Source organism: Culex quinquefasciatus, chromosome 2 (assembly GCF_015732765.1).
Source record: "Culex quinquefasciatus strain JHB chromosome 2, VPISU_Cqui_1.0_pri_paternal, whole genome shotgun sequence".
Lineage (NCBI taxonomy): Eukaryota > Metazoa > Arthropoda > Insecta > Diptera > Culicidae > Culex > Culex quinquefasciatus.
Window position 1 is genome coordinate 165,359,555 of NC_051862.1, and position 26,447 is coordinate 165,386,001.

Here is a 26,447-nt window from a genome sequence, read left to right on the forward strand (position 1 = left end):
TTTAAAATGTATTTATTTAGGCAAGCTAAAATCAAAGTTAGATTTTTCCCGATTAAATCAAAGATAAAAAACGATTAACGTTTAACGTTTGAGTTTCCGGTAAAACACCATTTTCAAACTCATGACTTTGAGAAATTGGTCCAGAATTTTGATCATTAACAAAATTTTGCAAATTGTTAAAAAATATAAATCAGATCCTTATTTAGTATTTTTTATAGCATTTCAATCCCAATAATATATAGTTGAGTGCTATCAAAATTGTATCTTCGAATAATTATACTTCATTTTTTCCTTTAATATGACTGAACAAACAGTTCAATTTCAAATTGAAAAAATCCAGCAAAGAGTATCACAAAATGCTTCTGAACATTATTATAGGTATTCTAGAGTCAAAATATGTAATAATATATGAATGCATAAAAAACATTTAATTTTCAAAAAAAAACGTCTTTTCCGACTTTAAGACCAAACATTCTAAATTTACACTAATCGTTATAGAACACTATTTCATTAAAAACGCTAGAATAAACACTATCCAATGTATTGAAAATAGTTTACAAACAATTTATCAAGTTTCTCAAATGAAAATTTGTTTTTAACCATGAACAACCGTTAAAGATTTATCTATTCGTTCCTGAGACACAGCATGTTAAAATTTAAAATTGTGCGGTGAAAAATATAAATTTTTCACACAAATTTGCTTATTACTTTTATTGCTATCCGAACTGTATTTTAATCTGAAATGAGCTATGATAGAAGATATGATTATACTTGAAAATAGTAAAAAAAATATGAATGTTTTACTAAACTGTTGGTAAATTTGGCTGTGTTGGTTCTAGGAACGGCTAATGCTCTCTTATTTTTTTTAGCAAAATAAAAAAATCTATATTTTCATTTCTGTGATTAAACTAATAAAAATGATGTAAAATTATATTGGTTTGTATATTTAAGCAATATCGTGACTCAGGAAACGAAATTTTACAAATTTTAGGATTTAGATTTTTTTTTACGAAATCTGGTTCAATGAACAGTCAAGGAAACTTTACATAAGAATGTTTAAAACAATGAGATTTTTCCTGTAAATCTAATCTACGTCTGGCATTTTGCTACTAGAACCATATTAAACATTCAAAAGAAAATAAAAAAAACAGTTTTGCCCTATCATGCTAGTACGGAGCTCGGAAGGAACGTAACATTCCATATAAAAAACGCTCAAGCAACGGAAGGGACACGAAAATATTTTTGTCATGCGGTAAGCAGCTGAAAGGGAACAGAATTAAAAAGTGGTTCGTTTCTTTGCGCGCTACTTTTTTTGCAATATTTTTTGATGAAAAAAACTCAAATAATTTGAGTTTGTTTATTGGAATGCGACTGTAAATTAGAAACGTTTGAAAAAAATTGTATTTGATAAAAAAAATCAAAAATCTATAAATGCAATTGCAAAAACGCAGAGTCGAACATTTAAAGGATAGAGTTTGTTTTTTGCTGAGAGTGAAGTTAAAAGGGAAAGGAATTAGGGAAAGCTATTACAATAATCATTAATTTTTTGTTTAAAGACTCAACCAATTATTAATTTTAGAATTCAATAATAAAAATATAAGTCCATTTCAAATATTTAGGATTTTAAAATTTCGAAAATTGGGTAATTCTAAAACCAAAAGCAATAAAAAACTCAAAATTTAAAAAATAAAAATTTGAAAATTTAAAGGATTCAAAAACAAAAAATTGAGCATTTCAAAATTCAGTAATTTAAGAATTTTTAAATTCAAATATTCCAAAATACAAAGTAAAAACACTTTGAAATAAAGAAAATGAAATATAAATTATTAAAATTATGAATTTTTAAATTTTATATTAGGACGTTGTTGCCTCGACCAAGGTCGAGGGGGCGGAAAAAGCAAATAAAAAATATATTGTGTATTAAAATGCATTTTGTACCAGTTGTTTTGCATCCTCAGTTTTCAAAACATCCGGGTAGTGACGAATACTTTTTTTTGTACTGTACATCGCAATTTTAGAAAAAATAAAAGTAGGGTGAGGAGGACCCTGCTTCAGTTTTCGCCCACCTACTGGATTTAATCTGTATTTAGCTAACTTTTACCATTGTTTGGTTTAATTTATTATTCAGGTTTACATATTCATTCATTTCTAGCTCTAATTGAAACATTTCTAGTGAATTTCCATTGTTTATTAAGTTTTTATAAGCATTTCAAAAAAAGCCTTATTGCAGCCGCCATATTTTTGAAAATTTCGACTACAGCGGGTAATAATGTTAATGAGGGAAAACAACTCATTTTGTCCGAAAATAATGTATCTGAATAATTCATTGCTTCACTGCGAGTCTGAATTTCATGAAAATATAGTGATTTACCTTTTTTTAAAGTATAGCAAAGGTTATTTCTATAAAATAAAGTGGGCGATTTCTGGGGTCATGAAAAAAAACATGAGATCCAATTTTGTCTGCCTGTGTGGATCAATCGGACCGCGCACTGGACTCACAATCCAGAGGTCGCCGGTTCGAATCCCGGGGCGGACGCAAAAAATTCTAAGTGTAAATATAAGTATTCGGTGCCCTCTCCCCGTGCCCATACTTTCACACTTAGGAGACCCGGGAGGCGGAGTCTTGTCGCAAAAAGAACGATACACGCCTGTGGATCCGTTGACGAAACCGCAAGGTTTAAGAGGGACACATTATAAGGTGTTACGTCGATTCCGTTCCGTTTTTTTCCAATTTTCGCCCAGGGCGAAATCTAGTATTGTGTTTTCAGATTATACCTAGAACAAGTTTTCGTTTACCATAAAAGCTTATAGTATCTATTCGCAGCGATATATGCTAGAAAATATATTTGGATCATTCCAGATTATTTTTAAAGGTTAATTAATCATTTTATTTTATTTCATTAATTAGGGTGTTTTGGTAAAAACATCAGTTAAAAAATTAACCTAAACTCAGATATGGGACACCTAGTTCAAACGTGGTAAGAGTTTACTGGTACATAGGAGAACAATTTGAGCAAAGGAGGAAAAAGTTTTTGCACAATATCCTTCAAAATACCTCATGTGCTTTAATATTTTCATTTAAGAGGTACTCGAAGTTTTCTATTGAGTCAATTCGGGAGCGAATGACCCTTAGGGTTAAAGTTCCCCTAATAAAATCAACAACAACATGGAGCTAACTGTAACTGTGTGCCCTTATCTTGAGTGAATAGGGACACATAAGTTCTATCGGGAATTTTGATTTAGTCATATTTTTTTTAACGAGTGAGAAAATGTTTTGGTTTTAATTAGAATAAACAGAAAACCTCAAAATAAGTAGGATATCTGTAAAAAAAAACTCCTAGGGTTTTTTGAACCTCAATTTATATTACGACAAAATTGTGCACATCAATGAAATTGAGCGTCAGGAACATGTTGTGTATCAATAGGAGACCATATTTGCTTAACTTTGTGCCATAATTTCAATGGATTTCTTGATTTTTGTCGTGGGCGAAAACTGGTTCCAAGGGTGGGCGATAATTGGATTTAGGGAGGCGAAAATAGGCACAGCAGAGCACTTTATTAAAACGCAAAATTTCAACAAAAATGAACTTGTAAATGATAAAAACCTTTTGGAAACTTAAAATCAAATAGTGTATCAACGTTCTACAACAAATAGAACCGAAACCCATAAATTGTCTATAAATTCTTGTAAAATTTCTAAGATTTCCATTATAAAGTGGGCGATTTTTGGGTTCTCTACCCTATTTCCAAACGAGGCAAAACATGCCGTATTATTGACGCAAGAAAATGCACTTCAATTTATTTTCTACATACAGTATGTAAAAAAAGTATTTACACCCCTCGGGCACTATGCACATTTTGTGATGAAACATGTAAACAATTTAATGTTGACATAAACCTAGTACAAAGTTCTGTTCAGAAACTCATGCTGAACATTTTGCTGCAAAAAGCTCATGAAAAGATGTTTTCTATAAAAAGTTATATAACAAATACTAATACAAAAATAAATAAGGTGCAAAAAAAGTTTGTACACCTTTCGAAAAATTAACATAAATAAAGTTATTTGTTGACAAATCACCATAAATCCAGTCTCCCAACTCCAAATAGGCATCCTTGACTGATTAAAAATATAATTTGGATTGAATATAAAGTTTACTAATTACTTAGTATAAAAGTTTACATACCTCTTGAAATTCTATATAAAACTTATCTAAACTTAATTTTGCAAACTTTAAATTTAACTAAATGTCAATATATTACCATAGAATTGATAAATAAACATTCTGGAGTGGGTATAACACCGTTCTGGGGGTCTTTGTATCGCTAGAATAGATTTTTCGTTGGAATTTCGTACCAACCCGGAATTACGTCGTCGGAAAATCCGCCGGCATCCGAACCGGTCCACAATTCTTAAGTCAACCTATGTGGCATCTAAAAGGACATAAAATTTCCGATCTTTTGATACCCAGACATCTAGGTTTTCTATAAAACCCACGTTTTTAAACACCTAGGCAAAAACGTTGTTATGGTTTCGTTTGAGCAATCTGCCAAAAATGTATGGAATTTCGTAATTTTTGTTCTCGTGGATCAAACTTACTTTTTGCCCAGGTATTTAAAAACGTGGGTTTTATAGAAAACCTAGATGTATGGGTATCAAAAGATCGGAAATGTTATGCCCTTTCCGATGCCACATAGGTTAACTTGTGAATTGTGGACCGGTTCGATGCCGGCGGATTTTCCGACGACGTAATTCCGGGTTGGTACGAAATTCCAACGAAAATCTATTCTAGCGATACAAAGACCCCAGAACGGTGTTATACCCACTCCAGAATGTTTATTTATCAATTCTATGGTAATATATTGACATTTAGTTAAATTTAAAGTTTGCAAAATTAAGTTTAGATAAGTTTTATATAGAATTTCAAGAGTTATGTAAACTTTTATACTAAGTAATTAGTAAACTTTATATTCAATCCAAATTATATTTTTAATCAGTCAAGGATGCCTATTTGGAGTTGGGAGACTGGATTTATGGTGATTTGTCAACAAATAACTTTATTTATGTTAATTTTTCGAAAGGTGTACAAACTTTTTTTGCACCTTATTTATTTTTGTATTAGTATTTGTTATATAACTTTTTATAGAAAACATCGTTTCATGAGCTTTTTGCAGCAAAATGTTCGGCATGAGTTTCTGAACAAAACGTAGTACTAGGTTTATGTCAACATTAAATTGTTTACATGTTTAATCACAAAATGTGCATAGTGCCCGAGGGGTGTAAATACTTTTTTTACATACTGTAATGGTGTGAAGTTATTTGAAACAAATATTTGATTTGTCCTTCGATTTTTCGGACGAGTTGCAGGGGAAGCAGAAATATGAAATTTTTAAAAATGTATATTTAGATTTTTTTATTATTTTAAAATTAAGACTCTGAAATTCTAAATCTAAAGATGCCAGAAATTAAAAAATTCAAAAAATCAATAGTTTGAAAACAGAAAAGTATAAAAATAAAATATTAATCAGAAATTAAATAATTTGAAAATTCAAAAATCACTCAAAACACGCTCCAAATATAAACTCCATAATAAATTCCCGGGACCCGTGGTGTAGGGGCAAGCGTGGTTGCCTCACACCCAGTCGGCCTGGGTTCGATCCCAGAAGGTCCCGGTGGCAAATTTTGAGACGAGATTTGTCTGATCACGCCTTCCGTCGGACAGGGAAGTAAATGTTGGCCCCAGTCTAACCTAGAGGTTAGGTCGATAGCTCAGTCTAGGTGTATGAGTCGTCTCCTTGGATCCTGTCTCGGTGGAGTCGCTGGTAGGCAGTTGGACTAACAATCCAAAGGTTCGAATTTCGGGGTGGATGGAAGCTAAGGTGTAAATAGAGGTTTGCAATTACCTCAACAATCAAATCTTCGGACACCTAGTGTCTAGTAGGAATCTCGCATTCGAGAACGCCAAGGCAAGTATAGCGAATAATTAAGATTTAGAATAAGTTCAAGAATTTAAAAAAATTAATCAATAAATATTCAAAAATTCTGGATAAAATATTTTGGGAATTTTTAGTCAATTAAGAATTACAGGATGTCTGCCTTTGAAGGCTTCACTTAGTAGAAGTATTTTAGAAATTTTGAATAAAAATTGGACGGAAGCACGGTGGAAACTAAAAAATGTGACCAAAAGAACGCTTTTTGGACGAGTTGTTGCAGAAAAACTTTATCAAGAAAAAAATACACAGGCATCTCTCGAGAATTTTTCTCCAAGGCCTCAGCTATATTACTCACCAAAATTTAAAAAAAAAAAACTTAAAAATAGAAAAATGAGATGGTATTTCTGATTATAGTCCAAATTTACCAAACAGTTCTTCATATCAAAAAATGCTTAAGATTTTCATTACAAAATCTGAATATTTTTGCAAAATAAGGTATATTTTGAAAAATGTAGAAATCTAAGCTTTTGGAAATATACTGAAGGTCCCCAAAAGAAGTCTCGATAATCTAATATTTCGATTATCGGTATTAGATAATCACATCATGAAAAAAAATTACTTGATGTTAAAATCAAATTCGGCTTCTGCAACCTCATTTCAGTCAAATTCAATATTTCATCACCGCCATTATGACCGCTTTCTTAAAATCACTTTAGAAAAGTTTAGATGCATTTTTTCTGTCTGATGCCGTACTGATGCTCGAAAATAAAAATAACACACTTTTGTTCGTGATTAAATTATATTCGAAGTCGAATTTTTGCAAGGTCTGTGGGCAATCGAGGGTGGGCTGAACTTTATTTGACCTAGGCGCTCTTTTAGACACTTGTCCTTCTTTCTTCTTTGAAAGATAGCCAAACGTCTCAGTGTAGGATAAATTTAACTCCAAAGTAAATTGCAAACGTAAACGAGGCGAATAAAATGTCACTGAATGAAACGATGTTCAAATATGCAGCTCAATTGTTAAATATTGGATCTATATTCCACAAAGTGTTTGTCCGACAATGGACGCAAAAATTACATAGTTCGATCAATGTATTCTAGATTCTCTATCTAACAATCTACTTTTGGGAGAATGAAAGAGAACTCACAATCATCGATTTGAGATTTTTTTTTCGATAGTCCATAATAAAAAAAAATATGGGAAAAATTTCGGGGGGGGCTGCAGCCCGGTAGCCCCCCCCCCTGGCTACGGGCCTGAGACGACTAGACGACGAGGAATCGCGAAAAATGAAAACTCACAGAGCATAATTCAACCCTTTTCAAGGGCTCAAGTGGGTGAGTGTGTTTGCGAAAAGAAAACGTTGAGTTCGTAAAGGATTGCTCGCTGCTGCACTTGCGATGGAAGGATGGAAAAGCTAAGGCGAAGAATAAAAGCCAACAAGATTTTATTCATAATTCAGTCAGCCGGAGCACGCCCAACCCACCGTCACACATAATTTCTCTGGATGTAATAAGCTGCATGCCGTCTGTCGTGAATATCATTTTCATGTAATGAAGTTAGGGATGAGTTTTGGGCGAATAAAAAAGATGCTTTGAATGAATTGGGACGTCAAGAACGTGCATTGAGGGTGGGATTTTTTCGACACACGATGATGCAATTCATAAAGAAAGGTTAACGAGCGATAAATTAAAATTTCTCATTATATTAGAGTCCTTTACAATTGCATGAACTTCTCAATCTTGGTGATTGATAAGCAGTAATGGAATAATTTCAATATTTGAATTTGCACTTAAATTTAATGTCGACTTAGACATCTGTAGGAAGTCCAATTATTAAAGAGCATGATAAAAATTCAGAATTTATTGACACTATCAAATAGTGACCTGTTTTAACCCATCTGCCACTGCCACAGATTTTGTTCATTGTCAGAAAATATGTTGAATGTAATTGGAAAAAATGTTTAAACCAATTTAATGATTAATTTTAAATGTTTAAATAACATTAAAATCATTTTTTTCATCATTACAAAAAAACTGTTGGTTAGGCAACTTTCCGATAGCTTTGTAGTATTGTAGTCTACGGTTTTAAATGTCGGTTAAATTAACCTTTTTTCACAAAAAAAAAAAACAATTTTACATAAAAATAACTGTAGTCAAAAAGTATTTTTTGGATGAGATTTATATTGTTCAAATCTTATAACTCGGCGGCTATAGGTTAGGTCGTTTATTTCTATGGCTCATAATTTTTTTATCAAATTATCAAAACACAAAAAATACGAATTTTAGAAAATCAATTGAAAACAACATTATAAAAAAATACTTACAACTTTGCCAAAGACACTAAATCCAAAATTGTATGAAGACTTGTATGGGTGAACCAATGACACAAAATAACTTTTTCAATCATTGAAAAGGTTCCACAAAGTTTTAGCCAAATATAAAAACTTTTGGCGAACAGTAAATTGATTCCACTCTGACAGTTCAAAATTGAGGCCGTTTTGCGAAACACTATTCAGCACCCAGGTAAAACGGAAAAAATCGTTTTGCACGTTTATAGTGCAAATACTCATGAATAAATTCCTCCGTGGTTCTTAAATACATGAACACAATTCACGATTACGGAAATTGTTTTTTTTTTGTAGAGCAGGTCTGTAAAGCCATTTCATCCGACCGTTTAAGGCTGTTTATTAGATATTGAATAAATAAGTTCGGTGTCCAAATAAAAATAAAATAGCCCCCCCCCCCCTCCCTTCTCGTGGACAATTTCCATACAAAGAAAATCTTTTTTGTATGGAGCGTGGACAATCTCCAATAAATAAATGAACAAGCAATTATGTACTTTTTAAAAAAGATCAGTGATATTGTTTCGCTTGAAAAAAGGTTAAAAAAGCAAATTTATCAAACTTAATCTGAAGATTTTTATAATTTTTAAACATAAAAAAAAAACCTAAATGAGTCAAGAAATCAGGGAGCAACACTATATTTTATCATGGACTTCAAAATTCAAAGAATAACGAATTGAAAACTATTCAATATATATTTCTCTACACTGTTTAAATCTTTTTGTTTTTGAAATAACTTTAAAATATATTATACAATATTTGAGTAACGGTGCACAACAATTCAAAACTGTGTTTTTTTTTTTTTTTTTTTTTTTTTTTTGTAAAGAAGATTTGCATCCAAATTTCGCTTCAAATTTTTTTTTTTGCATTTTTGTGTTAAGAAAATCAAGCAATAAGAAACCTGCAACGACTAATTCAATTTGAATATTTTGAAAAGTTAATGACATCAGGCTATTTAATTTAATTTTAAACAAATCAAAAGAAAAAGAAATCAACACAATTTTTTGAAAGTTATTTTGTATTTCTTTCGTTGAATAATTTTTTTTTTGTTTTTTTTTTTTTTTTTGGAGGATGATTTAGCCGCACATCATTGATGTCGAAACCTCTAAACTGGGCCCTCGTCCTGTCACGTCCATCATTAGTCCTGTCGTACATTACAACTAGAACCAGATCTGCCAATGAATTAGTACACTTCGACCAAATAAACACTGACGCTGTATGGATCTGTCTCTAGAATAAATGCACAGTTGTGTGTTATTCATAAATCCAAAATGTTCAATTATTTATATAAGTTCAAATATTCATTTGCGGATAACTACCTAACTTGAATTGAATACAAGATTTAAAGTAACCTATCCGAAAGCTACTCTTATCTCAAATCTCCGTCATTCTAATTAATAGCCTAAAAATCTAGATCGTTTCTTATAAAACCTGTCTGCCTTTTTTTAACAAAAACAAAATAGATTAACAGTTCATATTTTACAAGTCGTTAATTGAAAAAGAGGCGACCATTTGATCGTCAGAATTCCAGTAGATCCTCGATTCGCAACAATGATCGATACAATCATAATCTGACAACCGTTAGTTCAACAGATCAACGAATTTAATCCGATATCATTTCACTCTTGATTGATCGAGACTTTATAGAAATTTTGACAAATCAGAATGATAGAATTACTAATTTCACTATTCCTAATTTTGTGCCTAAATAACTAAAGTATAAAAAGTTGATATTAAAATCTTAAATTCTACAAAAACTAAATTTTATAAAACCCGCATCCTAACCTGACACCCACATTAAATCAAACTTAGTATAGACTTTTTGAAATTTAGAAATTTTCTGACGAATTATGTGTCTTCATCTATGTTACAATTGAAAAAAAAACCTTCTTTCCGGAAGACGTTGCATAAAAATAATTTCAAAAATTGTTCTAACAATTCATTCCAGTGACACCTCAGTCTCGCAACGTGCCTGTCGCTTCAGCTTCGAGTCCAACCTGACCCATTACGGAATCTACACCAAAGGAATCTGCCTCCAGGAATGTCGACTCAAGATGGCCTACCAGCACTGCGGCTGCATTCCACACTTCTACCCCAACAACAGTATAAGTATCACCTGTCGAGACAACAAATTCGACTCTTGTCCTGATCATCTACCTGAATAAATAATGTCCTTTGCTTGTCTGCTAACTTTTACTCCCCTCTTTTCCTCCTTCAGTACCCCACCCGAAGCCGGTCTGCGATTACAAAACGCTGCGGGCATGCTTTCCCAAGCACGAGGAGCTTTTCCTGGAGTTTCGCGAGAACGCCAAGTCGGTCAACTGCTACTGTGAGCAAAACTGCGTCGACTCCAAGGTGGTTATCGAGAAGATGCAGGTGCGTTGCTCCTCCTGTCTTGAAGTCTGAATTCGCATTTAACCTGACACCGCAATTAGTTTCGATAAAGATTTATTATTTTGGCCAAAGTCAGCCGAAGCGGCCACGTGGAATTGCCAAATTGTGGACGACGACGACTCGCTAACAAGCTTCATTACTGTTGTTTTTTCATCGTGGCGTTTTATTTTTCATGTCGGCATTTTGTTTCCGACTGATGTTTTGAGCCACAGTTTCGCCGGAACTGATTGATGGTCCCAGTTTGAGCCTGACGAATCGTTTGTAAGGTGATGCTTTTGTTATTGAACGATATTTTTGGGCAATTTGTTCCAATTTTATTTTGCAGAACGGTGGTTCGGAACATTTCTTCTTTTTTTTTTTTTTTTGTTCGATGCCACTATCCACTGCGACCAGGAATTAGATCTATTGCGGACTTGCAATTCTATTTATAGAATCACAAAGGCTTCTTCTGTTATTAGGCAGATGGGACACGCACACACGCTATTGTTGAGCGAGTGTGTCGAGCGATCCACTGCCGTAACTTCGCCGCCGAAGAGGTTTGAATGTTTTTCAATCCTCTTTGCTCTGCCTTTTCCACTCTGTACTGTCCAAATGTATCGCTAGAACCGAAGTGCACATTTTACGTTTACTTATACCCAGCTAGCCCTTAAATTCTGGTTTCTGAAAAACTCGTCCCTTCAAAGCACTTTTTGCGATCGGGCCGTGGAGCTCTGCAGGGCAATTATACAGAGAACAGTTGGTCCTTATACATGTGAAGAGTACAGGGGAAAGGATGTGCCGAGCCATGTGGGTTTGAAACCACGACCTTCCGCTCATAAAGCGAAACTTGTAACCATTAGACCACAGGAGCTCGGCCTTCGGAACATGATGTGGGCAAACTGAATCCGAAAAACAAATTAAGGTAAATTTGTAACTTTTTTTGTAATGTTTTATTTAAATAAACGGAGATTAAAATTTCCTTAGATTATGTTCCGCGTAAATATACTAAAAATACATTACCTCACAGTATACTTAACACCATTAAAATTTGATTAAGCCATTCCTTCACTTATCACGCCTGAAGCAAGGAAAGGCTGTCAAAAAACCTGTATCGCACGTGTCACGAAAAAAAAGAGCTACACTCTCAAAGCCCCCCGTGAAAGAAGAATTATGTGAAATTGATAACAATGCCATTTATCGTCAAGTGCGTGAAAGGGGAGTAGAGAAGAGAATAAGGGCGGGGCCGGAAAACACGTCCTCAATCAAACGACCATCAAGAAACGATATCTCGCAACACATGAAATCGTCTCGGAGATGTGCTGTAGTTAAACAAGCACACAATAACAGCAAAAAAATGGCACCAGAAAAAAAAGCGAGCAACCATTACTGAACGACAACCGGCCAGAGGAAGAAAAGAAGCTTTTGGTTCCATTGACAGGGATTCGATTGCCTTCCCGGTGATTGAACTTACTTTTCATTTCCACACAATTTGCTGCCCAATTTGGTTTTGATGATTGGAAATGAGCTGTATATGGTTTTATTTATTTGGAGATTTCTTAATTATCAACGTGTCTTGCGAATATTTAAAAAAAAGACCAGAAGAGCAAATATTAACACCCCAAGCTCGAAAAAAATTGGGAATTTGAATGGAAATTCTCCCGTTTTCTAGAGCTTGGGAGTTTAGGTGTTAATCATAATCTATCAGTGATCCTCAGCCAGCTGAACATCACGGGCCGCATGTAGAAAATAAATTTTAAAAAATACTAAATTTTGACAAACAACTAATTGTATGCCCACTTAAAAAAAATCACTAATTATCTAGGTTTTTAAGCAAAGATGGCGTTCGAATGGTGAACGTCCCAAATGTCAAAATCGCGCAGTTGCACCAACATTAGAAAATAAAATGTGGCTGTCAAACATGGAACACTTTTTTTTGTAATGTTGGTACCACTGCGTGATTTTGACATTTCGGGAGTTCATCATTCGAACGCTATTTTCGCTTAAAAATCTGGATACTTCCAGAATCAATTCAAAACATATTCAACATTCTACATCAATCCCTCCTCAAAATATTTCATGTTCAAAAATTTAATTGTCATTCAATTGGACTTTTTTTTACTTAAAAACATATGTAACATATTAACAGAGCGGATTCGCTAATTCGAATGGAACTGCATTCAAATGAGCGAATCCAAATACGCTCATTGTAACGGCTGACAGCTGTCAAAAGCTTGAAACCACGTTTTCGGAAATTGTCGAACAATGGGGTTGAAACGTCAACATCAGTTTAACAACTGGTTTTGACGGTTCAGTGCTTTTGCCTTCCTCACTGAGGTAAGGCTATAATCCTGCTCTAAAAATGAACTTCGTATAAAAACGTCGTAGACCCAACTTCATGTATACATATCGACTCAGAATCGAAAACTGAACAAATGTCTGTGTGTATGTGTGTGTGTATGTGTGTGTGTATGTATGTATGTGACCAACAAACTAGCTCATGTTTCTCGGCACTGGCTGAACCGATTTGACCCGAACTTGTTGCATTCGACTTGGTTTAGGGTCCCATAGATCGAGTTTTATACAGATTGAAGTTTCGATAAGTAGTTCAAAAGTTATGTATAAAAATGTGTTTTCAAATATATTTGGATCTCACTTAACTGTATGTAAACTATGTCCGGGTCCATCATCCAACCCATCGTTCGTTAGGTTATCAAAAGAAATTTCCAACGAGTCCAAAACATTGAAGATCTGGCAACCCTGTCTCGAGATATGGCCACTTAAGTGATATTTATGTACTTTTTTGAAGCCGGATCTCACTTAAATGTATGTAAACTATGTCCGGGTCCATCATCCAACCCATCGTTGGTTAGATTATCAAAAGACCTTTCCAACGAGTCTAACACATTGAAGATCTGGCAACCCTGTCTCGAGATATGGCCCCTTAAGTGATATTGATGTACTTTTTTGAAGCCGGATCTCACTTAAATGTATGTAAACTATGTCCGGATCCACCATCCGACCTATTGTTGGTTAACTTATCAAAAGAACTTTCCAATGAGTCCAAAACATTGAAAATCTGGCAGCCCTGTCTCGAGATATGGCCACTTAAGTGATATTGATGTACTTTTTTGAAGCCGGATCTCACTTAAATGTATGTAAACTATGTCCGGGTCCATCATCCGACCCATTGTTGGTTAGGTTACCAAAAGACCTTTCCAACGAGTGCAAAACATCGAAGATCTGGCAACCCTGTCTCGAGACATGGCCACTTAAGTGATATCGATGTACTTTTTGGAAGCCGGATATAAAAAATAGATGAAACTTGTGTACAGCCATTGTTGTGAGGAAGGTTCCAACCACATAGGTGGATTAAGTTAGTTTTTAATTCGAATACGTTCGAAAAAGCGGACATTCGAAGTGGCGAAATTTGGAGTAACAAATCCGCTTTGTATTTATTTATTTTTTTCGGCGAACTTTCTATGAAACTTCAAATATTTTGCTTCTTTTTTTAATGATTTTTTTTATGAAATTCAAAATGACTCCGCCAACTCAGTTTCCCGACCCCTCTTCGATTTGCGTGAAACTGTGAAACTTTGTGCTAGAAATCTGGTGTCCAACGGACTTTTATGTAAAATTAGATGCCCGATTTGATGGCGAACCCAGAATTCTGATAAATGCGTATTTTCAATGACCCTTCTAGATTAATATAGATTCAAAAAGAACATTAAATTTTCCTTAAAATGTTCCAAAAATTTGTACATTTGAGTAACGGAAAAGCAGAGTTTTTAAAACATTTTTAGTGTTTTTTTGATGAAAAAACGTTTTTCTGGAATTTTGAGTACAGTCATCCCACATATTCGGAACGGTTTCCAGATCGGCCAATGTTCAAAAAATCATAGCAAATCGATAATTGAACTTAATGATTCGCTTTTACCTTCATTTGAAAGCTTTTCTTGCGATCTTTCGAATACTGTATCGAACATCTAGGAATTTTAACTTTTATATGAAGTTTTTGAAGAATTACTTTGACCCTTGAAATCCACAAATTCGGAACACTTTTTTCTTACGAATGTAAACAAACTTTGGATCTCTCCAGGAGTACATATTTATTACCAAATAATGACTTCACACACTGAAACCAATGAAACTTAAGCTTAGTGATGTTTTATACATTGTTTGGTAACTTTTTTTGTGAAAATATCAGTTAAATTCAGGTGTTCCACAATTGGGGGAGGCACAATAACATCCCACAATTATGAAACAGGCCATTTGGAGGCAGTCTTTTGCTGCTCTGGGCAAAATAGTCTTGGAATGAAGTTTTTTGTTCAAAAAGTACCACTTATACTAGTGAAATAGCAAAATAATGTCCAAATAAAGGTTCTCAAAATAGTAAGGTCGACAGAAAAGCTACTTTTGGCATGCTATTGACAAATTATCATAAAAGTGTTCCGCATTTGTGGGTGTTCCGAATATGTGGGATGACTGTACGCCATCTAATCGGGCGTCTAAATTTATACATATAAAAGTCCCTATGACACCAAATTACTATCTCATCACTGTTTCAAGCTGCAAAAACTGTAGGGGTCGTACCGCCCCACCGTCACAAAATATCAAAAAACGGATTCGTGATCAGCAAAACAAAGGGAACCCGTTAAAAAAATGCAGCTACAAAATTGGCCCAGATTTGGTTTATTGATTTCAACTGTTTTTTTTACGGTTTTTCAGGAATATTGGAGGTTGTCCACAGAATCCATTTCTTCCGTTATTTTAATAAATTCCGCAACATAAGATCCTCTTGAGATCCTCTGTAATTACTCTTAGCCTTAATAAAAATTTAATTACAAATGCCAACTCGGTCCTAAAAAATATTTTATGAAGAAAAAAATCTGCAAGTTTATTACAGTTTCTGTTCGGTAACTGGGCTGAGAACGTAGCCCAGTCACCGAATGCTGCTCGCTAACTGGGCTGAACGAAAAAAACGAGGGGAACACCGATGCATAATATTTTTCTGATGAAATATAAAAGTAAAAGTTAATCAAATTTATTTACGATGTTTACTTTTCATATTTCTTTAATTGTGACTTGAAATGAAATAAAAGTTTGTTAAAAGTTTTTATTATTTATTGAACATGCTTTTTCATCCATTAACCCCTGGGTCATTTCGGTTTGTTTTGGTTTTTTGACGTTTGTCTGCTTTTTAACTGGGCTACGGCCCAGTTATCGAGCGCCCAGTTAAAAAGCAGCCCAGTTAAACAACGCCCAGTTACCGAACAACTACTGTACTTCTTAAATTCTAAAAATATTGCAGAAAAAGTGTATGTCATGTTTTTATGCTTATTATTATAAATAACATTTTTGACATAAGGAAATATAAAATCGAGGTTTCATAAAAAAAATATCTCAAATTATATTCATTGATTATGAATTTTTGGTAGCAATCAAATTTTTCATTCAATTATTATTATTTTATTTCACTACACTGAAAACCCAACCATGGTAGTTGCTACCATATTGTAGGGTTAAATTGAGAACACGCACCGACGTATTTTTGCTAAAAACATTCCGTGCTTGGATTGACTGATTAACGCAGTCAGTTTTACTATGTCGAGAGCGGTATGGTAATTTTAACCCTCGATTATGGAGAGAATGATAATGATTTCGTATTTGTTACCATGCAATTTTGTGGAAGCATGGTACATTTTACCATATTTGCGTTTACTTTCCCCAAAAGCCACAGTTAATTTAATAAGCAGCATTTTTAGCAAATTTTCTTAAAACTACCATGGTCGGGCTTTCAGTGTAGTGTCGATGTAACAAAAAAGAATGTTGTCATGTTTTTTTTGAATCAAGTTGTTTTTTTAATATATCCCGTCAAAGGTAGCACACTAATTTTGTAGCATTCTCCATTATTTTTTCTAAAATTATAGATCCTAACCGGCACTCGCAAGCTACTGGGCAGCAACGGAGGTCTCGTTATAATGAAACGCTATCCGTTGATTCGTTTCAACCGACAAGTGCTCTTCACATTCACCGATCTATTGGGTAAGACCTCGTTTGGCTGGGATGATTGACGGTATCCTCATCGAAAATCTAGAGCACCAACTTACTAGAACTATTTCTGTTTTATCAATCATAACGATGAACCATTCGCTGCCATTGTTTGTCACGTGTGCAGTTTTCTATGTTTCCCATTAAACAAAATGTTTTCATACAATGTGTATCACAATAGTCTGTTTTTATCTCTTATACTAATCTGGAAAACAGCTCAACTGAGGAGACGCAGGGTATCGCGCAATCTGCTGACACCATGCGTCTCCACCATTAAAAAAGCAACAGACAACTCTGCCACATGTCACATATAGCATTATGACTTCCTTTGTTGACTCGAACAATGCACAACCCACCCACGATGATGCGATGTCATTTTTGCACCCTCATTACGCGTGTGTTCGTTATTACTTGCGAAACTCAAAACCGTGACAGCAACTAATGGTCGTTTTCCATTTTCCCCATCCTTTTTAGATAGTTGTAGGGGAAAACTGCCCACTTGTACAGATTATGCCTTTAGTATCACTTATCATTTAAGAATACCGGTACACACCAACCAGAGCTTTTGCACCCAGATTTTTGTTACAAACATTTTAGTATCTTCAAAACTACGGGTACTATCAAATTAGTTTTCGATTCATCCCCTAAAATACTTTCCACAAAGTAATTTACAATAAAGTTTGAATAATTTTACAATCCCGTTGATGCAGGATTGGGTCCGTAAGTTTGACAATTTTGGAATAAGAAGACAACAACTTCCTTCGGTGCTGTGCACCCTTAACAAATTATTTTTGGAAACCGAAACGATAAGAAATTGGTGGTTTTCCCCTACTCTCCAACCTTGAACTTGAATGGCGGCCCTCACCGGAGTTTAGCTTTCTTCCGTTTTCCGTTTTTCTTTGCAGTTTCCATCGGTGGAACGGCCGGCTTCTTTCTGGGCTTCAGCGTCCTCGGGGCGGTGGAAATTATCTACTTCTTCACCCTGCGGCTGATCTGGTACATCCTTGGTCGGCGCTAGTTGGAGCCAAGGAGGATGGTAATACTGGAACGGTCAAACCTGAAAACCCAAGCTGCGTGTCCTGAGAGTCGGCAAGGATTCAATGAGGATTTATAAATATTAAGGAAAGGGTGTTTAAACTTGAATAGTTTCTCAAAAATGACAATGTAAATCATAATTGATGTTTAAGTTTGATATAAACAAATTTTAATTTGTTTAAATTCCAATGTCTTAGTTTTTTAAGATTTCTATTTTAAAAAAAAAACATTCAAATCTAGCTGATCTAATCGAAGAGGCAAAACATAAAAATCGAAACTAAAAACCAAAATTCAACAAATAAATGATTTTTTTTTTGGAAAATGCATTACCAAATTTGGAAGAAGAAAAGACACTCTTTATTTATTGTCTCTTATTATTGAACCAGTCTTAGAAATCGCTCAAACGAATCAATCAGTTAAAAAATGATTGCAAATACGCCAGCGTAGTCAAATGATCGTTGGTGTTCTTCTCGATCGATACCTCAATGTCATTGTTCTCCTTCAGCGCGATCTTCGTACGAGCCACATCCAGTCCCGCGTACGTCACCTCCTGTTGTCCTTCGTCGATCAACCTTTGAGCCTTCAAATGTTCATCGAGAACGATTAGCTCGTAGCTTCCCCGGTTGTCCTTCCGGGCTGTTCTTCCCCGGATCTGCGTTTCCTCCTTCACGTCCAGCGAGAAGAAGCTCTGGATCACGTGCACGCCGCCACTTTGCTCCACCGCAACGCTCGACTTGTAGTCCACTCCACGGCCCATGCCTCGCGTGGCCAGCGTCGCCGTTTTGGCGACACCCGCTTCCCCGATCAGGTGTTCATGCTTGCCTTCGTCCGTATTCTCGGTGAGGACCTGCAGACGGTCAAACTGGCCGCAGTACTGCGCGCGAAACTCCTCAAGCAGTGTATCACTGTGGAAGAAGATTATCACGGCGCGATTCGCTCCAACAGCAGCTTGAGCTTGGGTGAAGATTTTGCCCATCCAAAGTGGCTTGGTGGCCAGGTGGGTGAAGTTCTCTGCGGGGTTGAATTGGAGATTTGAGCACCCGAAGAACGACGGCATGATCGAGGATCGATTGATGTTGTACAGTCGCTCGATGGCCGCCTTCTCGTACTGGTTCAGCGAAGTCAACGTTCCCGTAACTCCCAGGATGAGCGGGTAGGCCTTCGGCAGCATGGCGTAGGACAGGGAGCCACAAGCTAAGTTGAAATAGCCATAGTTGTGATTGTTGTTTGCGATGCGCTGGAGATGATCTTTCTTCAACCGGATATAGTTGAATACTGACTTATACCCTACTATTAAATCTGCCTCGAATCGTTCTCCTTTCCTGTACAAAATCACGCCGTGTTCATTGAGCTTGTAATTGATGTGTTGTGATGCGTCAGTAGACACCGAAATGGCATGTTCGACCATATCCTTTAGATGGGCCCAAAACAAACTTTTGTTGGTGAACTGCTTTCGTACGTAGCTTCCTCCTACGTACACCAACAACTCGTAGCGCGTTCTCTTGTTAAAAAATTGGTCAAACTTAGCCAAGGCTTGGAATAGTGGCGACGAAATATATTGCTGGATCCGCTCCGTCACTTGCTGAACATCGAGAACATTATCGTGATGAACAATACGCCAGATCTGCTCTTGAATGTTGTCCAGTCCATGTACGAAGGAGGTAGCTGCTGGCCAATATTGACTGCCATAATACTCCTTGGTGAAAAACACGTCCACTTCATCCATGAGAAGGACCGAGTTGTCCTGTACTTGCGCTTTTGGTTTAGTTGGGCGGGAATTACTTGGTTCCGAAGTGATGAGGTTTTTCACAAGTGATCGCAAGCCCATCGGCTTACCATCAACTTCCGGTGCGATGATCTTGTTGGCCATATCATCGAAGGTTCCGTATTGAATGGCATCTTTAACACCAAACACCGTGAACAGCTCGGCAAAATCGCTGGCATCTCTCTGAACTAGATGTTTATTGTAACACACAAGCTGAACTTGGTGGCCCGTCAGCGCCAAGACCACCGCGATCAGGGCCAGGACCAGCGACTTTCCTTGACCAGTGAGAACCTGCGCCAGGTGCTTGGACACGCCTTTCTCTCCGCTATCCGCTCCGAACAGCCTCAGCACGCACAAAATCTGGATGCAGTGCGGTTTGAAGTACTTTCCAGTGCTGGAGACATCCGCAGACACCATGGTGGACCACACGGCGGCCACACCGGCGAGGATCTTTGGCAGCTCGACGCTCTTGTACTCAGCGGTCCACTCTTTGAACAGAACCGGCTGGGCAGTCTCCCGCACCATGCATGCCACCGCGTGTGCTTTCGCATCCTCAAACACAGGTTCCGTCATGTACTTTTCGAACTGATCACTGTACTGCTGGTAGATCTTCTGGAGACGTTCTGCGTTGTACCGGTCCTCGTCATTCTGCTCGCCGAACATCTTCAGCGCCTCAACGATGCTCATTTCGTTATGCTTCCGGGTGTAGCTAAAGGACTGCTTGATGAGGTCGACCCGTTTGATGAAATCGTTCAACGATTGGCTGTGATCAGCAACATTGGCAAACGGTTTGATTCTCTCCTCTTCAAACAGTTCAAATGAGACGTACTCGGACTGTTCGCGCAGGTAGATCAGTGAACTGCGGATGGACGAAATCAGAACGCTACTGGAAATCATCTGGTCCGACGCGGTCAGGCATTCGTTCGATGTCCAGCTCGTGCGTTCCAACTGACTTTGGATGCAGCCAAGCAACTTGGTGATGACTTCGAGGACGTAGTGCTTGGGGCAGGTTGTCCCGTCCAGTAAGACGGTGAATATCTGTTGGAATTTCTGCGACTCAACGACGGAATACGTTTGGTTGTCCGTACCGCTCCATTTGTTGTCCACCGGTTCGATGAATTTCAATGCAACTGCAGCTTTCATTGGCCCTTCCGGAAGTGATTTGACGAACCAAACGAACGACACGTCGTCCAGATCGACAATCAAATCGTTCAACGATCGGAACAGTTTGATCACGTGTTCGGCGCCGGCGTTCTTCCGCAAGGCAACGCCCACAATCGCCAGCAGTGTCTTCTTTATCTGTTCCATCCCCGCGAGTCCATTTTTCGACGGAATGTTCTCGATGATGTTGCAACGATTCTTCCAGTAGCTGCTGAAGACGTCCATCAGATCGCGGAAGAACTGCGTCGAGTCCGCTCCCAGCATCGTTCGGTTGATCACGGTCAGTTGGGACTGCAGAATTTGCTTGTCCTCTTCCGATTGTGCCCTGTCCGAGTTGAAGAACGGAGAGGTCTGCACGATAAATCGCCCAATGCTGTGCGTGATTACTCGAATTATCTCCATTTGCTCGAACGTGGCCTTGCTGAGCAGCTGAACAAAGTTCTGCAAGATCTGCTCGAAAATGTCCAGAGCGTGGTCGTCGTCCGGCAGAACGTGGTGTAGAACGTCGTCGAGCTGGCAGTACCAAACGTAGAACTCGTCCGCGATACCCAGCGGGTTTTGCTGAGATCCTCGGGAAATCCGCCGGAATGGTCGCATCCAGCTGTCCAGCACTGATTCCGTGCCTTTGTCGCTCAAAAGCCGGCGTGCCGAGTAGCCGAATGGTTTCGTATTGTCTGATGCCGGGTCGAAATGTTGCAGCAACCGGAAGACGAACAAGTACTCTCGATCGATGCACTTGGTCAGGCTTGTGTCCTTTCTCCAACGAATAGCGTTCTTCATCGCATGCCAGCCGTTGTGGTCACTCAACAGCAACTCTTCCGGATTGTGGTCGGTTTTGCCGACGATCTCCAAGATCAACTCCTCCAGACTCCGGCACAGCGAAAAATAAATCGGATTGACGGCCGTAACGGTCGTGTCGTTGGGTCTTATCGATTTAACGTAATTGCTCCATCGCCTTGCGAGATCGTCCAACGGTTTCTGGAAGATCTCTCTGTTGAGCACCTGGTCCAGATCAGCGAAAACTTTCACATCTTTGTCGTTGATCCGAAACAATGTCCAGTGCGGCACGCCCGTCAGCTGATCGTGCACATACTGTGGGGCCGTGTCCAGAAGGCATTTGGCGTGCTTCTGCACGACTTCAGCGCAAAACAGTTGCAGGACGCGGGTGAGTTCGTGGGGATTGTCCACGAACTCGTTGTTCACGAACAAACGGTTCCTTTTCTCGGTGGCCAACTCGAACTCGAGAAGGTTTTCCGCGTGTTCTTTTAGAAGCTCGGATACGGTTCGGGTGCGCAGTTGTTGACACAACTTGATGAAGTTCAGATTGGTGGTTTTCTGGACGATCGCAATGATATGGACAGCGTCCGCAGCACTTGCGCGCTTCTCGGCCGTTTGACTGCGTATTTCGTTGATCAAACGAAGGAGTCTGGCTCGACGGCGATTCCGCTCGGCCGAGACTTCATCGAGGAGGATGTGGACGATGCTAAGTTGCCTGAATAATGAAACGTTTCAAATATCAACACAAAGCACCAATATAAAAATCAGGGAACAAACTTGTGCAGCATAGCTTTTGCCTGCCGGAAACTCTTGTTTCTGCTGAGCTGGGCCACATCCAGGGCCTCGACCCGGGCCACGAAACTGTCGTCAACCAGCAACAAACGGCCCAAATCGTGAAGGACAATCTTAAAACCGCCGTGGACGATCCGAGCCGAGCAACCAAGGTTGCATACGTTCCACGTGATCGGCGGTTCCAGCCTGATGAACTCCTCGCCGGGACCAGCAATGTGATGGGCCGAGTTCGGACCCGGTTCCGGTGCGTCGTCGCGGTACACAATCGGCCCAGGCTTAACATCCTCTTCGTCCGAATCAGCAACCATTAGCCGACCCGTCCGGCCTCTGGAGCGCCGTCGCGGTGGCAGAGCAACGACCGAGTCTTGAAAGAAAACATCAATTGAATATTTCTCGAAATGATCAAACTCTAATCCAATAGTTACCATCACTGTCCTCGTCCAACTCCGGCGATGCTCGCTCCACCTTCAGCTCCACGGTTACTTTTTGGACATGCGGTTCAACGACGCCGGACGTACCCAGTGCTTCCGTCGTAACGACGCGCTGGCTGTGCTCGCCCTCGTCCTCGCGTTCACCAAACCCAAAGGGTTCTTCCTCGCTCAGATCCTCGTAATCGAACGCGTCGAATCCCAAAAAGTCCTCGTTGCAGACTGCTGCAGACGGGGGTTCGTTGTTTTCCGGTGGCGCCGTGTCCGAAATTTTCAACCGTTTCGGCGGTTGCGGTGGCATTTTGCGGGGGTGGTCTAACAAAACCAATGGTTAGTGTTGGGATTCCAACAAAGTGCGATTACCAATCATATTTACCGATAGAATTAAGTAAGCGTTTAAATAATCTCACAAAACAGGACAAAATTTAATTGCTTCACAGAACATCAACGACACATGGCTTTCTGATATACAGCCTTGTCAACGACACACGTCCGATCGGGATAGTTTTTGGCGCGCTTTTAATTTTTGAGCGACGCCGCAATCCCTGCACGGAAAACCGGCATTAGTCTTTAAAGACTTATTTTTAGCCTTTTCTGAAGTTCGGTCAGTATCGAGAAATTAAAAGTGCAACATGGAGTTAAATTTTCTGTCAAATAACTGTGAAGTTTTCCATGACACTTGCAAAAGTTTCACTCCATGTTACCTGCTCACATCTCTCTTTTTAATAGAGTTATCTAAGCCCGAGCTCACGCACACCAGCACCCCATTTGTTTTGCTGGCGGGTACAAAATTTAACCTCAATCTTTTTCGTGTACGTACACGTAATACATGCGCACGTAGATAACTCTATTTCTCGATAACACTTGCGAAAGTTTCACTCCATGTTACCGGCTCACATCTCTCTTTTTTAATCGAGAAATTAAAAAGAGAGATGTGAGCCGGTAACATGGAGTGAAACTTTCGCAGCTTTCATGGTAAACTTCACAGCAGCTTGACAAAAAGTTTAACTCCATGTTGCACTTTTAATTTCTCGATTTCTCGATTGTCAGAAAAAGGCCTAAAAATTAGTCTTAATTGGGTACTAAAGCCCTATGTCAATTTTTATGTACAACGTTAAAAAACACGATTAAAAACCATTTCTGATCACTTTTTTTCATTTTAATGCAAAATTTTTTTTTGACAAGACAACATTTTTTCGATGGATTAACTATGGTTCCCTTGGAACGAGCTGTCAAGTAGAAGCTTTTCTGTCAAGAAGGACCGCGAGATTAATTTTTCAAAATTGATTTAAAAATCCATTTTAAACTCTTTGTGGTCGTACAAAGGGTCATTGTACTCAGAAAAATAAGTTTTATTGCTGTAAACAATAATATCAGCAATCTAAGCTTCATTTTAGGACCCAATTCGGGCCTAAATTTTAGGTTTTTTTTAGAACTTAGTGCAAAATGTAGTGTGAAAAATGTAGTGCCAGATCTGATTGGTGTGAGGCCCAACGTTGCCAGATTATTTTATGGGAGATCTGTATTTTCTTAAAAATAAATTTGTATTTTATCTGTATCATGCTAGGTATCATGTCAAAATCGAAGCCAACGAGAAATTAAAAATGAGAGTGTGTGCAACATGGAGTTAAACTTTCTGTGCAGTTGCTGTGAAGCTTTCCATGGCACTTCGAAAAGTTTAACTTCATGTTGCACGCACACACTCTCACTTTGAATTTCTCGATAGAGTTATCTAAGCCCGAGCTCACGCACACTAGCACCCCATTTGTTTTGCTGGCGGGTACAAAATTTAACCTCAATCTTTTTCGTGTACTTACAAGCAATACATGCGCACGTAGATAACTCTATCGAGAAATTAAAAGTGCAACATGGAGTTAAACTTTCTGCCAAGCTGCTGTGAAGTTTTCTATGAGAGCTGCAAAAGTTTCACTCCATGTTACCGGCTCACATCTCTCTTTATAATTTCTCGATAGAAGAAATTTTCATATTTTTAAAGGCAGATTTTAGCTTTTTAATTATATTAAAACATAATTTTATTACTAGTCCGGGTACTTAGCCGAATGGTTAAGCGATCTGCCTTTCAAGCAGACGATCAGTTAGGGTATAGGTTAAGAGGAAAAGGACAAAGAATACAAAAAAAATATTTCTGAATTGGGTCCTAAAATGAAGCTTAGATTGCTGATCAAGGGGTAGGACACAGAGTAACTGAGTCACTCAATTTTACAAAATTACTCAATGTGGCTCAAAGTTACTCAATCTTCCTCATAATTCCTTTTTTTCACCGAGTTGCGGAATTTGTGAATAAGCATTCTGTCAATCAAGCGTGTTTACAAATACATTAGAAATATTTTCACGCCACGACGCTGCCATCAGTCAACGAAACCCGGAATCAACAGTTTCCGGTCGTCGGTTTCCGCCTGTTACGGATTGTGCCGTGCTGATCTTCGCCGCCGCTACCGGTGAATTCGAGACTGTTCGAGGCTATGGATGGCATCCTGACACCGACCGGTCCCACCGAAAAGCCCCTGCATCTGCCCCTGGAGGACGTAAACAAAATCGGTTGAACAAAAACGGAAACCGGTGTCGTCTTCGTCTTCTCCTCGGCCAACCTGACCGCTGATGTTAAGTCCGTCGAAATGCACCAGGAAGCCTTGCCGGAGGCCGTGCCCGTCAAGGAAACTGCGTAGTGGATTCGTCGCCGATGACTCAGAGAACTTACCGCCCAGGTCATCGTGATTTATCACCCCGGTCAGATCTCCAACGGATACACCCTAGTGTAGATTGCCACATCAAGAATCAAGGAGAAGGTCTTTCGTCGTTCCGGGAAGTCCACAGAGGATCATCCATAGTTCATCAAGTCTGGTGATGGCGCTATTTTCTTCCTGGTCCCACCTAAGCCTCTGTGCGTGGTAGCCAAAAAGGCCACCACAAAACATTCGGTACTAGCGACCACGAGGACAGATCCCTTGAGTTAACCAAAAGTCGATTTCCGGTTATGCCCAGCGGGTTCTTGCGACAATTCAGCTATTGTCAAAGAAGTCACTTGCTTTCCCCACGACACGAAAAAGCAAAAAAAAAAGCCGACGCGATAAAAAAAACAACAGCTGTTAAAAAAGTGGACGTCGAGATGGGCTGTGGCCCGAATCGCTCGATAAATCCTGGCACCGTGTGGCTGGCGGATCGGGACATGCCCTTTTTTCGCACCCATGAAACTCTCAGTTGCACTAGTGCTGGAGGCCGCCACCGTCTGCTACGCTAGTTCCGAGGGCAAGCTGAAGATCGGCGTGAAAAAGAGGGTGGAAAACAGCACTGTCCGGACGAAAAAGGGCGACCTGGTGCATATGCACTACACGGGTACGTTGGAGGACGAAACCAAGTTCAACAGTAGCACCCCGCGGGGGCAGCCGCTTTCGTTTACGCTAGGGATGGGTCAGGTTATTAAAGGTTGGGGTCTGCTGACCATGTGCGAGGGTGAGAAACGGATACTGGTTATTCCGCCGGAGCTGGGTTATGGGGAGCGTGGTGCTGGGGACAAGATTCCTCCGAACTCGGTGCTGATCTTCGAGGTGGAGCTGAGTTGTGGAGAGAGTAATACGTCAAGCCATTGCCGCAAAATCCAGTGAAGTGCAAGCACACCGAAACCGTAGTCACCAAGATCGAAAAGAAAATCTCTAAGAAGAGTCGTTGTATTATCCGGTTGCATTCCGTCTAGGGGAAGAAATCATCGTGGGACTGGAGGGGGTCATCTGAAGCAATCGCTCCGATCTTTTTTAATTTTGCCAGAGACTAATTAAA

At 38.7% G+C, this 26,447-nt stretch overlaps 3 protein-coding genes across 5 annotated transcripts in view; 2 read left to right on the plus strand and 1 right to left on the minus strand.

Moving 5' to 3' along the window:
- LOC6038082 overlaps window positions 1-17,819 on the plus strand; it is a 44,276-nt gene extending 26,457 nt beyond the window's left edge. For 2 of the 3 annotated variants that reach the window (XM_038257560.1, XM_038257559.1), the window contains 4 exons: window positions 10,222-10,376; window positions 10,492-10,649; window positions 16,574-16,688; window positions 17,570-17,819. In XM_038257560.1, coding sequence (XP_038113488.1) covers window positions 10,222-10,376; window positions 10,492-10,649; window positions 16,574-16,688; window positions 17,570-17,712 — 571 coding nt within the window. In that variant the 3' untranslated portion in view covers window positions 17,713-17,819. The remainder of the gene's footprint in view (window positions 1-10,221; window positions 10,377-10,491; window positions 10,650-16,573; window positions 16,689-17,569) is intronic. The other variant, XM_038257561.1, reaches the window with a different exon arrangement.
- Window positions 17,820-18,106: 287 nt separating this feature from the next.
- LOC6054123 lies at window positions 18,107-22,953 on the minus strand. Its single transcript, XM_001870054.2, has 3 exons — window positions 22,650-22,953; window positions 22,210-22,588; window positions 18,107-22,147 (listed from the first exon to the last, which is right to left on the minus strand). Exons 1-3 carry the CDS (start codon window positions 22,951-22,953, stop codon window positions 18,142-18,144), a joined length of 4,689 nt encoding a protein of 1,562 aa, XP_001870089.2. The 3' UTR covers window positions 18,107-18,141.
- A 2,037-nt stretch (window positions 22,954-24,990) lies between these two features.
- Window positions 24,991-26,447, plus strand: LOC6041878 (peptidyl-prolyl cis-trans isomerase FKBP2). The gene has a single exon (XM_038255043.1). The coding sequence runs from the start codon at window positions 25,859-25,861 to the stop codon at window positions 26,273-26,275; it is 417 nt and encodes a 138-aa protein (XP_038110971.1). The 5' UTR covers window positions 24,991-25,858; the 3' UTR covers window positions 26,276-26,447.

Coding starts and splice junctions, on each gene's coding strand:
- LOC6054123 (XM_001870054.2), bottom strand. CDS start 22,953: ATGCCACCGCAACCGCCGAAACGGTTGAAAATTTCGGACACGGCGCCA. Junction 22,589..22,649: donor GTTGGACGAGGACAGTGATG/GTAACTATTGGA, acceptor TTTTCTTTCAAG/ACTCGGTCGTTGCTCTGCCA. Junction 22,148..22,209: donor GCAAAAGCTATGCTGCACAA/GTTTGTTCCCTG, acceptor TTCATTATTCAG/GCAACTTAGCATCGTCCACA.
- LOC6041878 (XM_038255043.1), top strand. CDS start 25,859: ATGAAACTCTCAGTTGCACTAGTGCTGGAGGCCGCCACCGTCTGCTAC.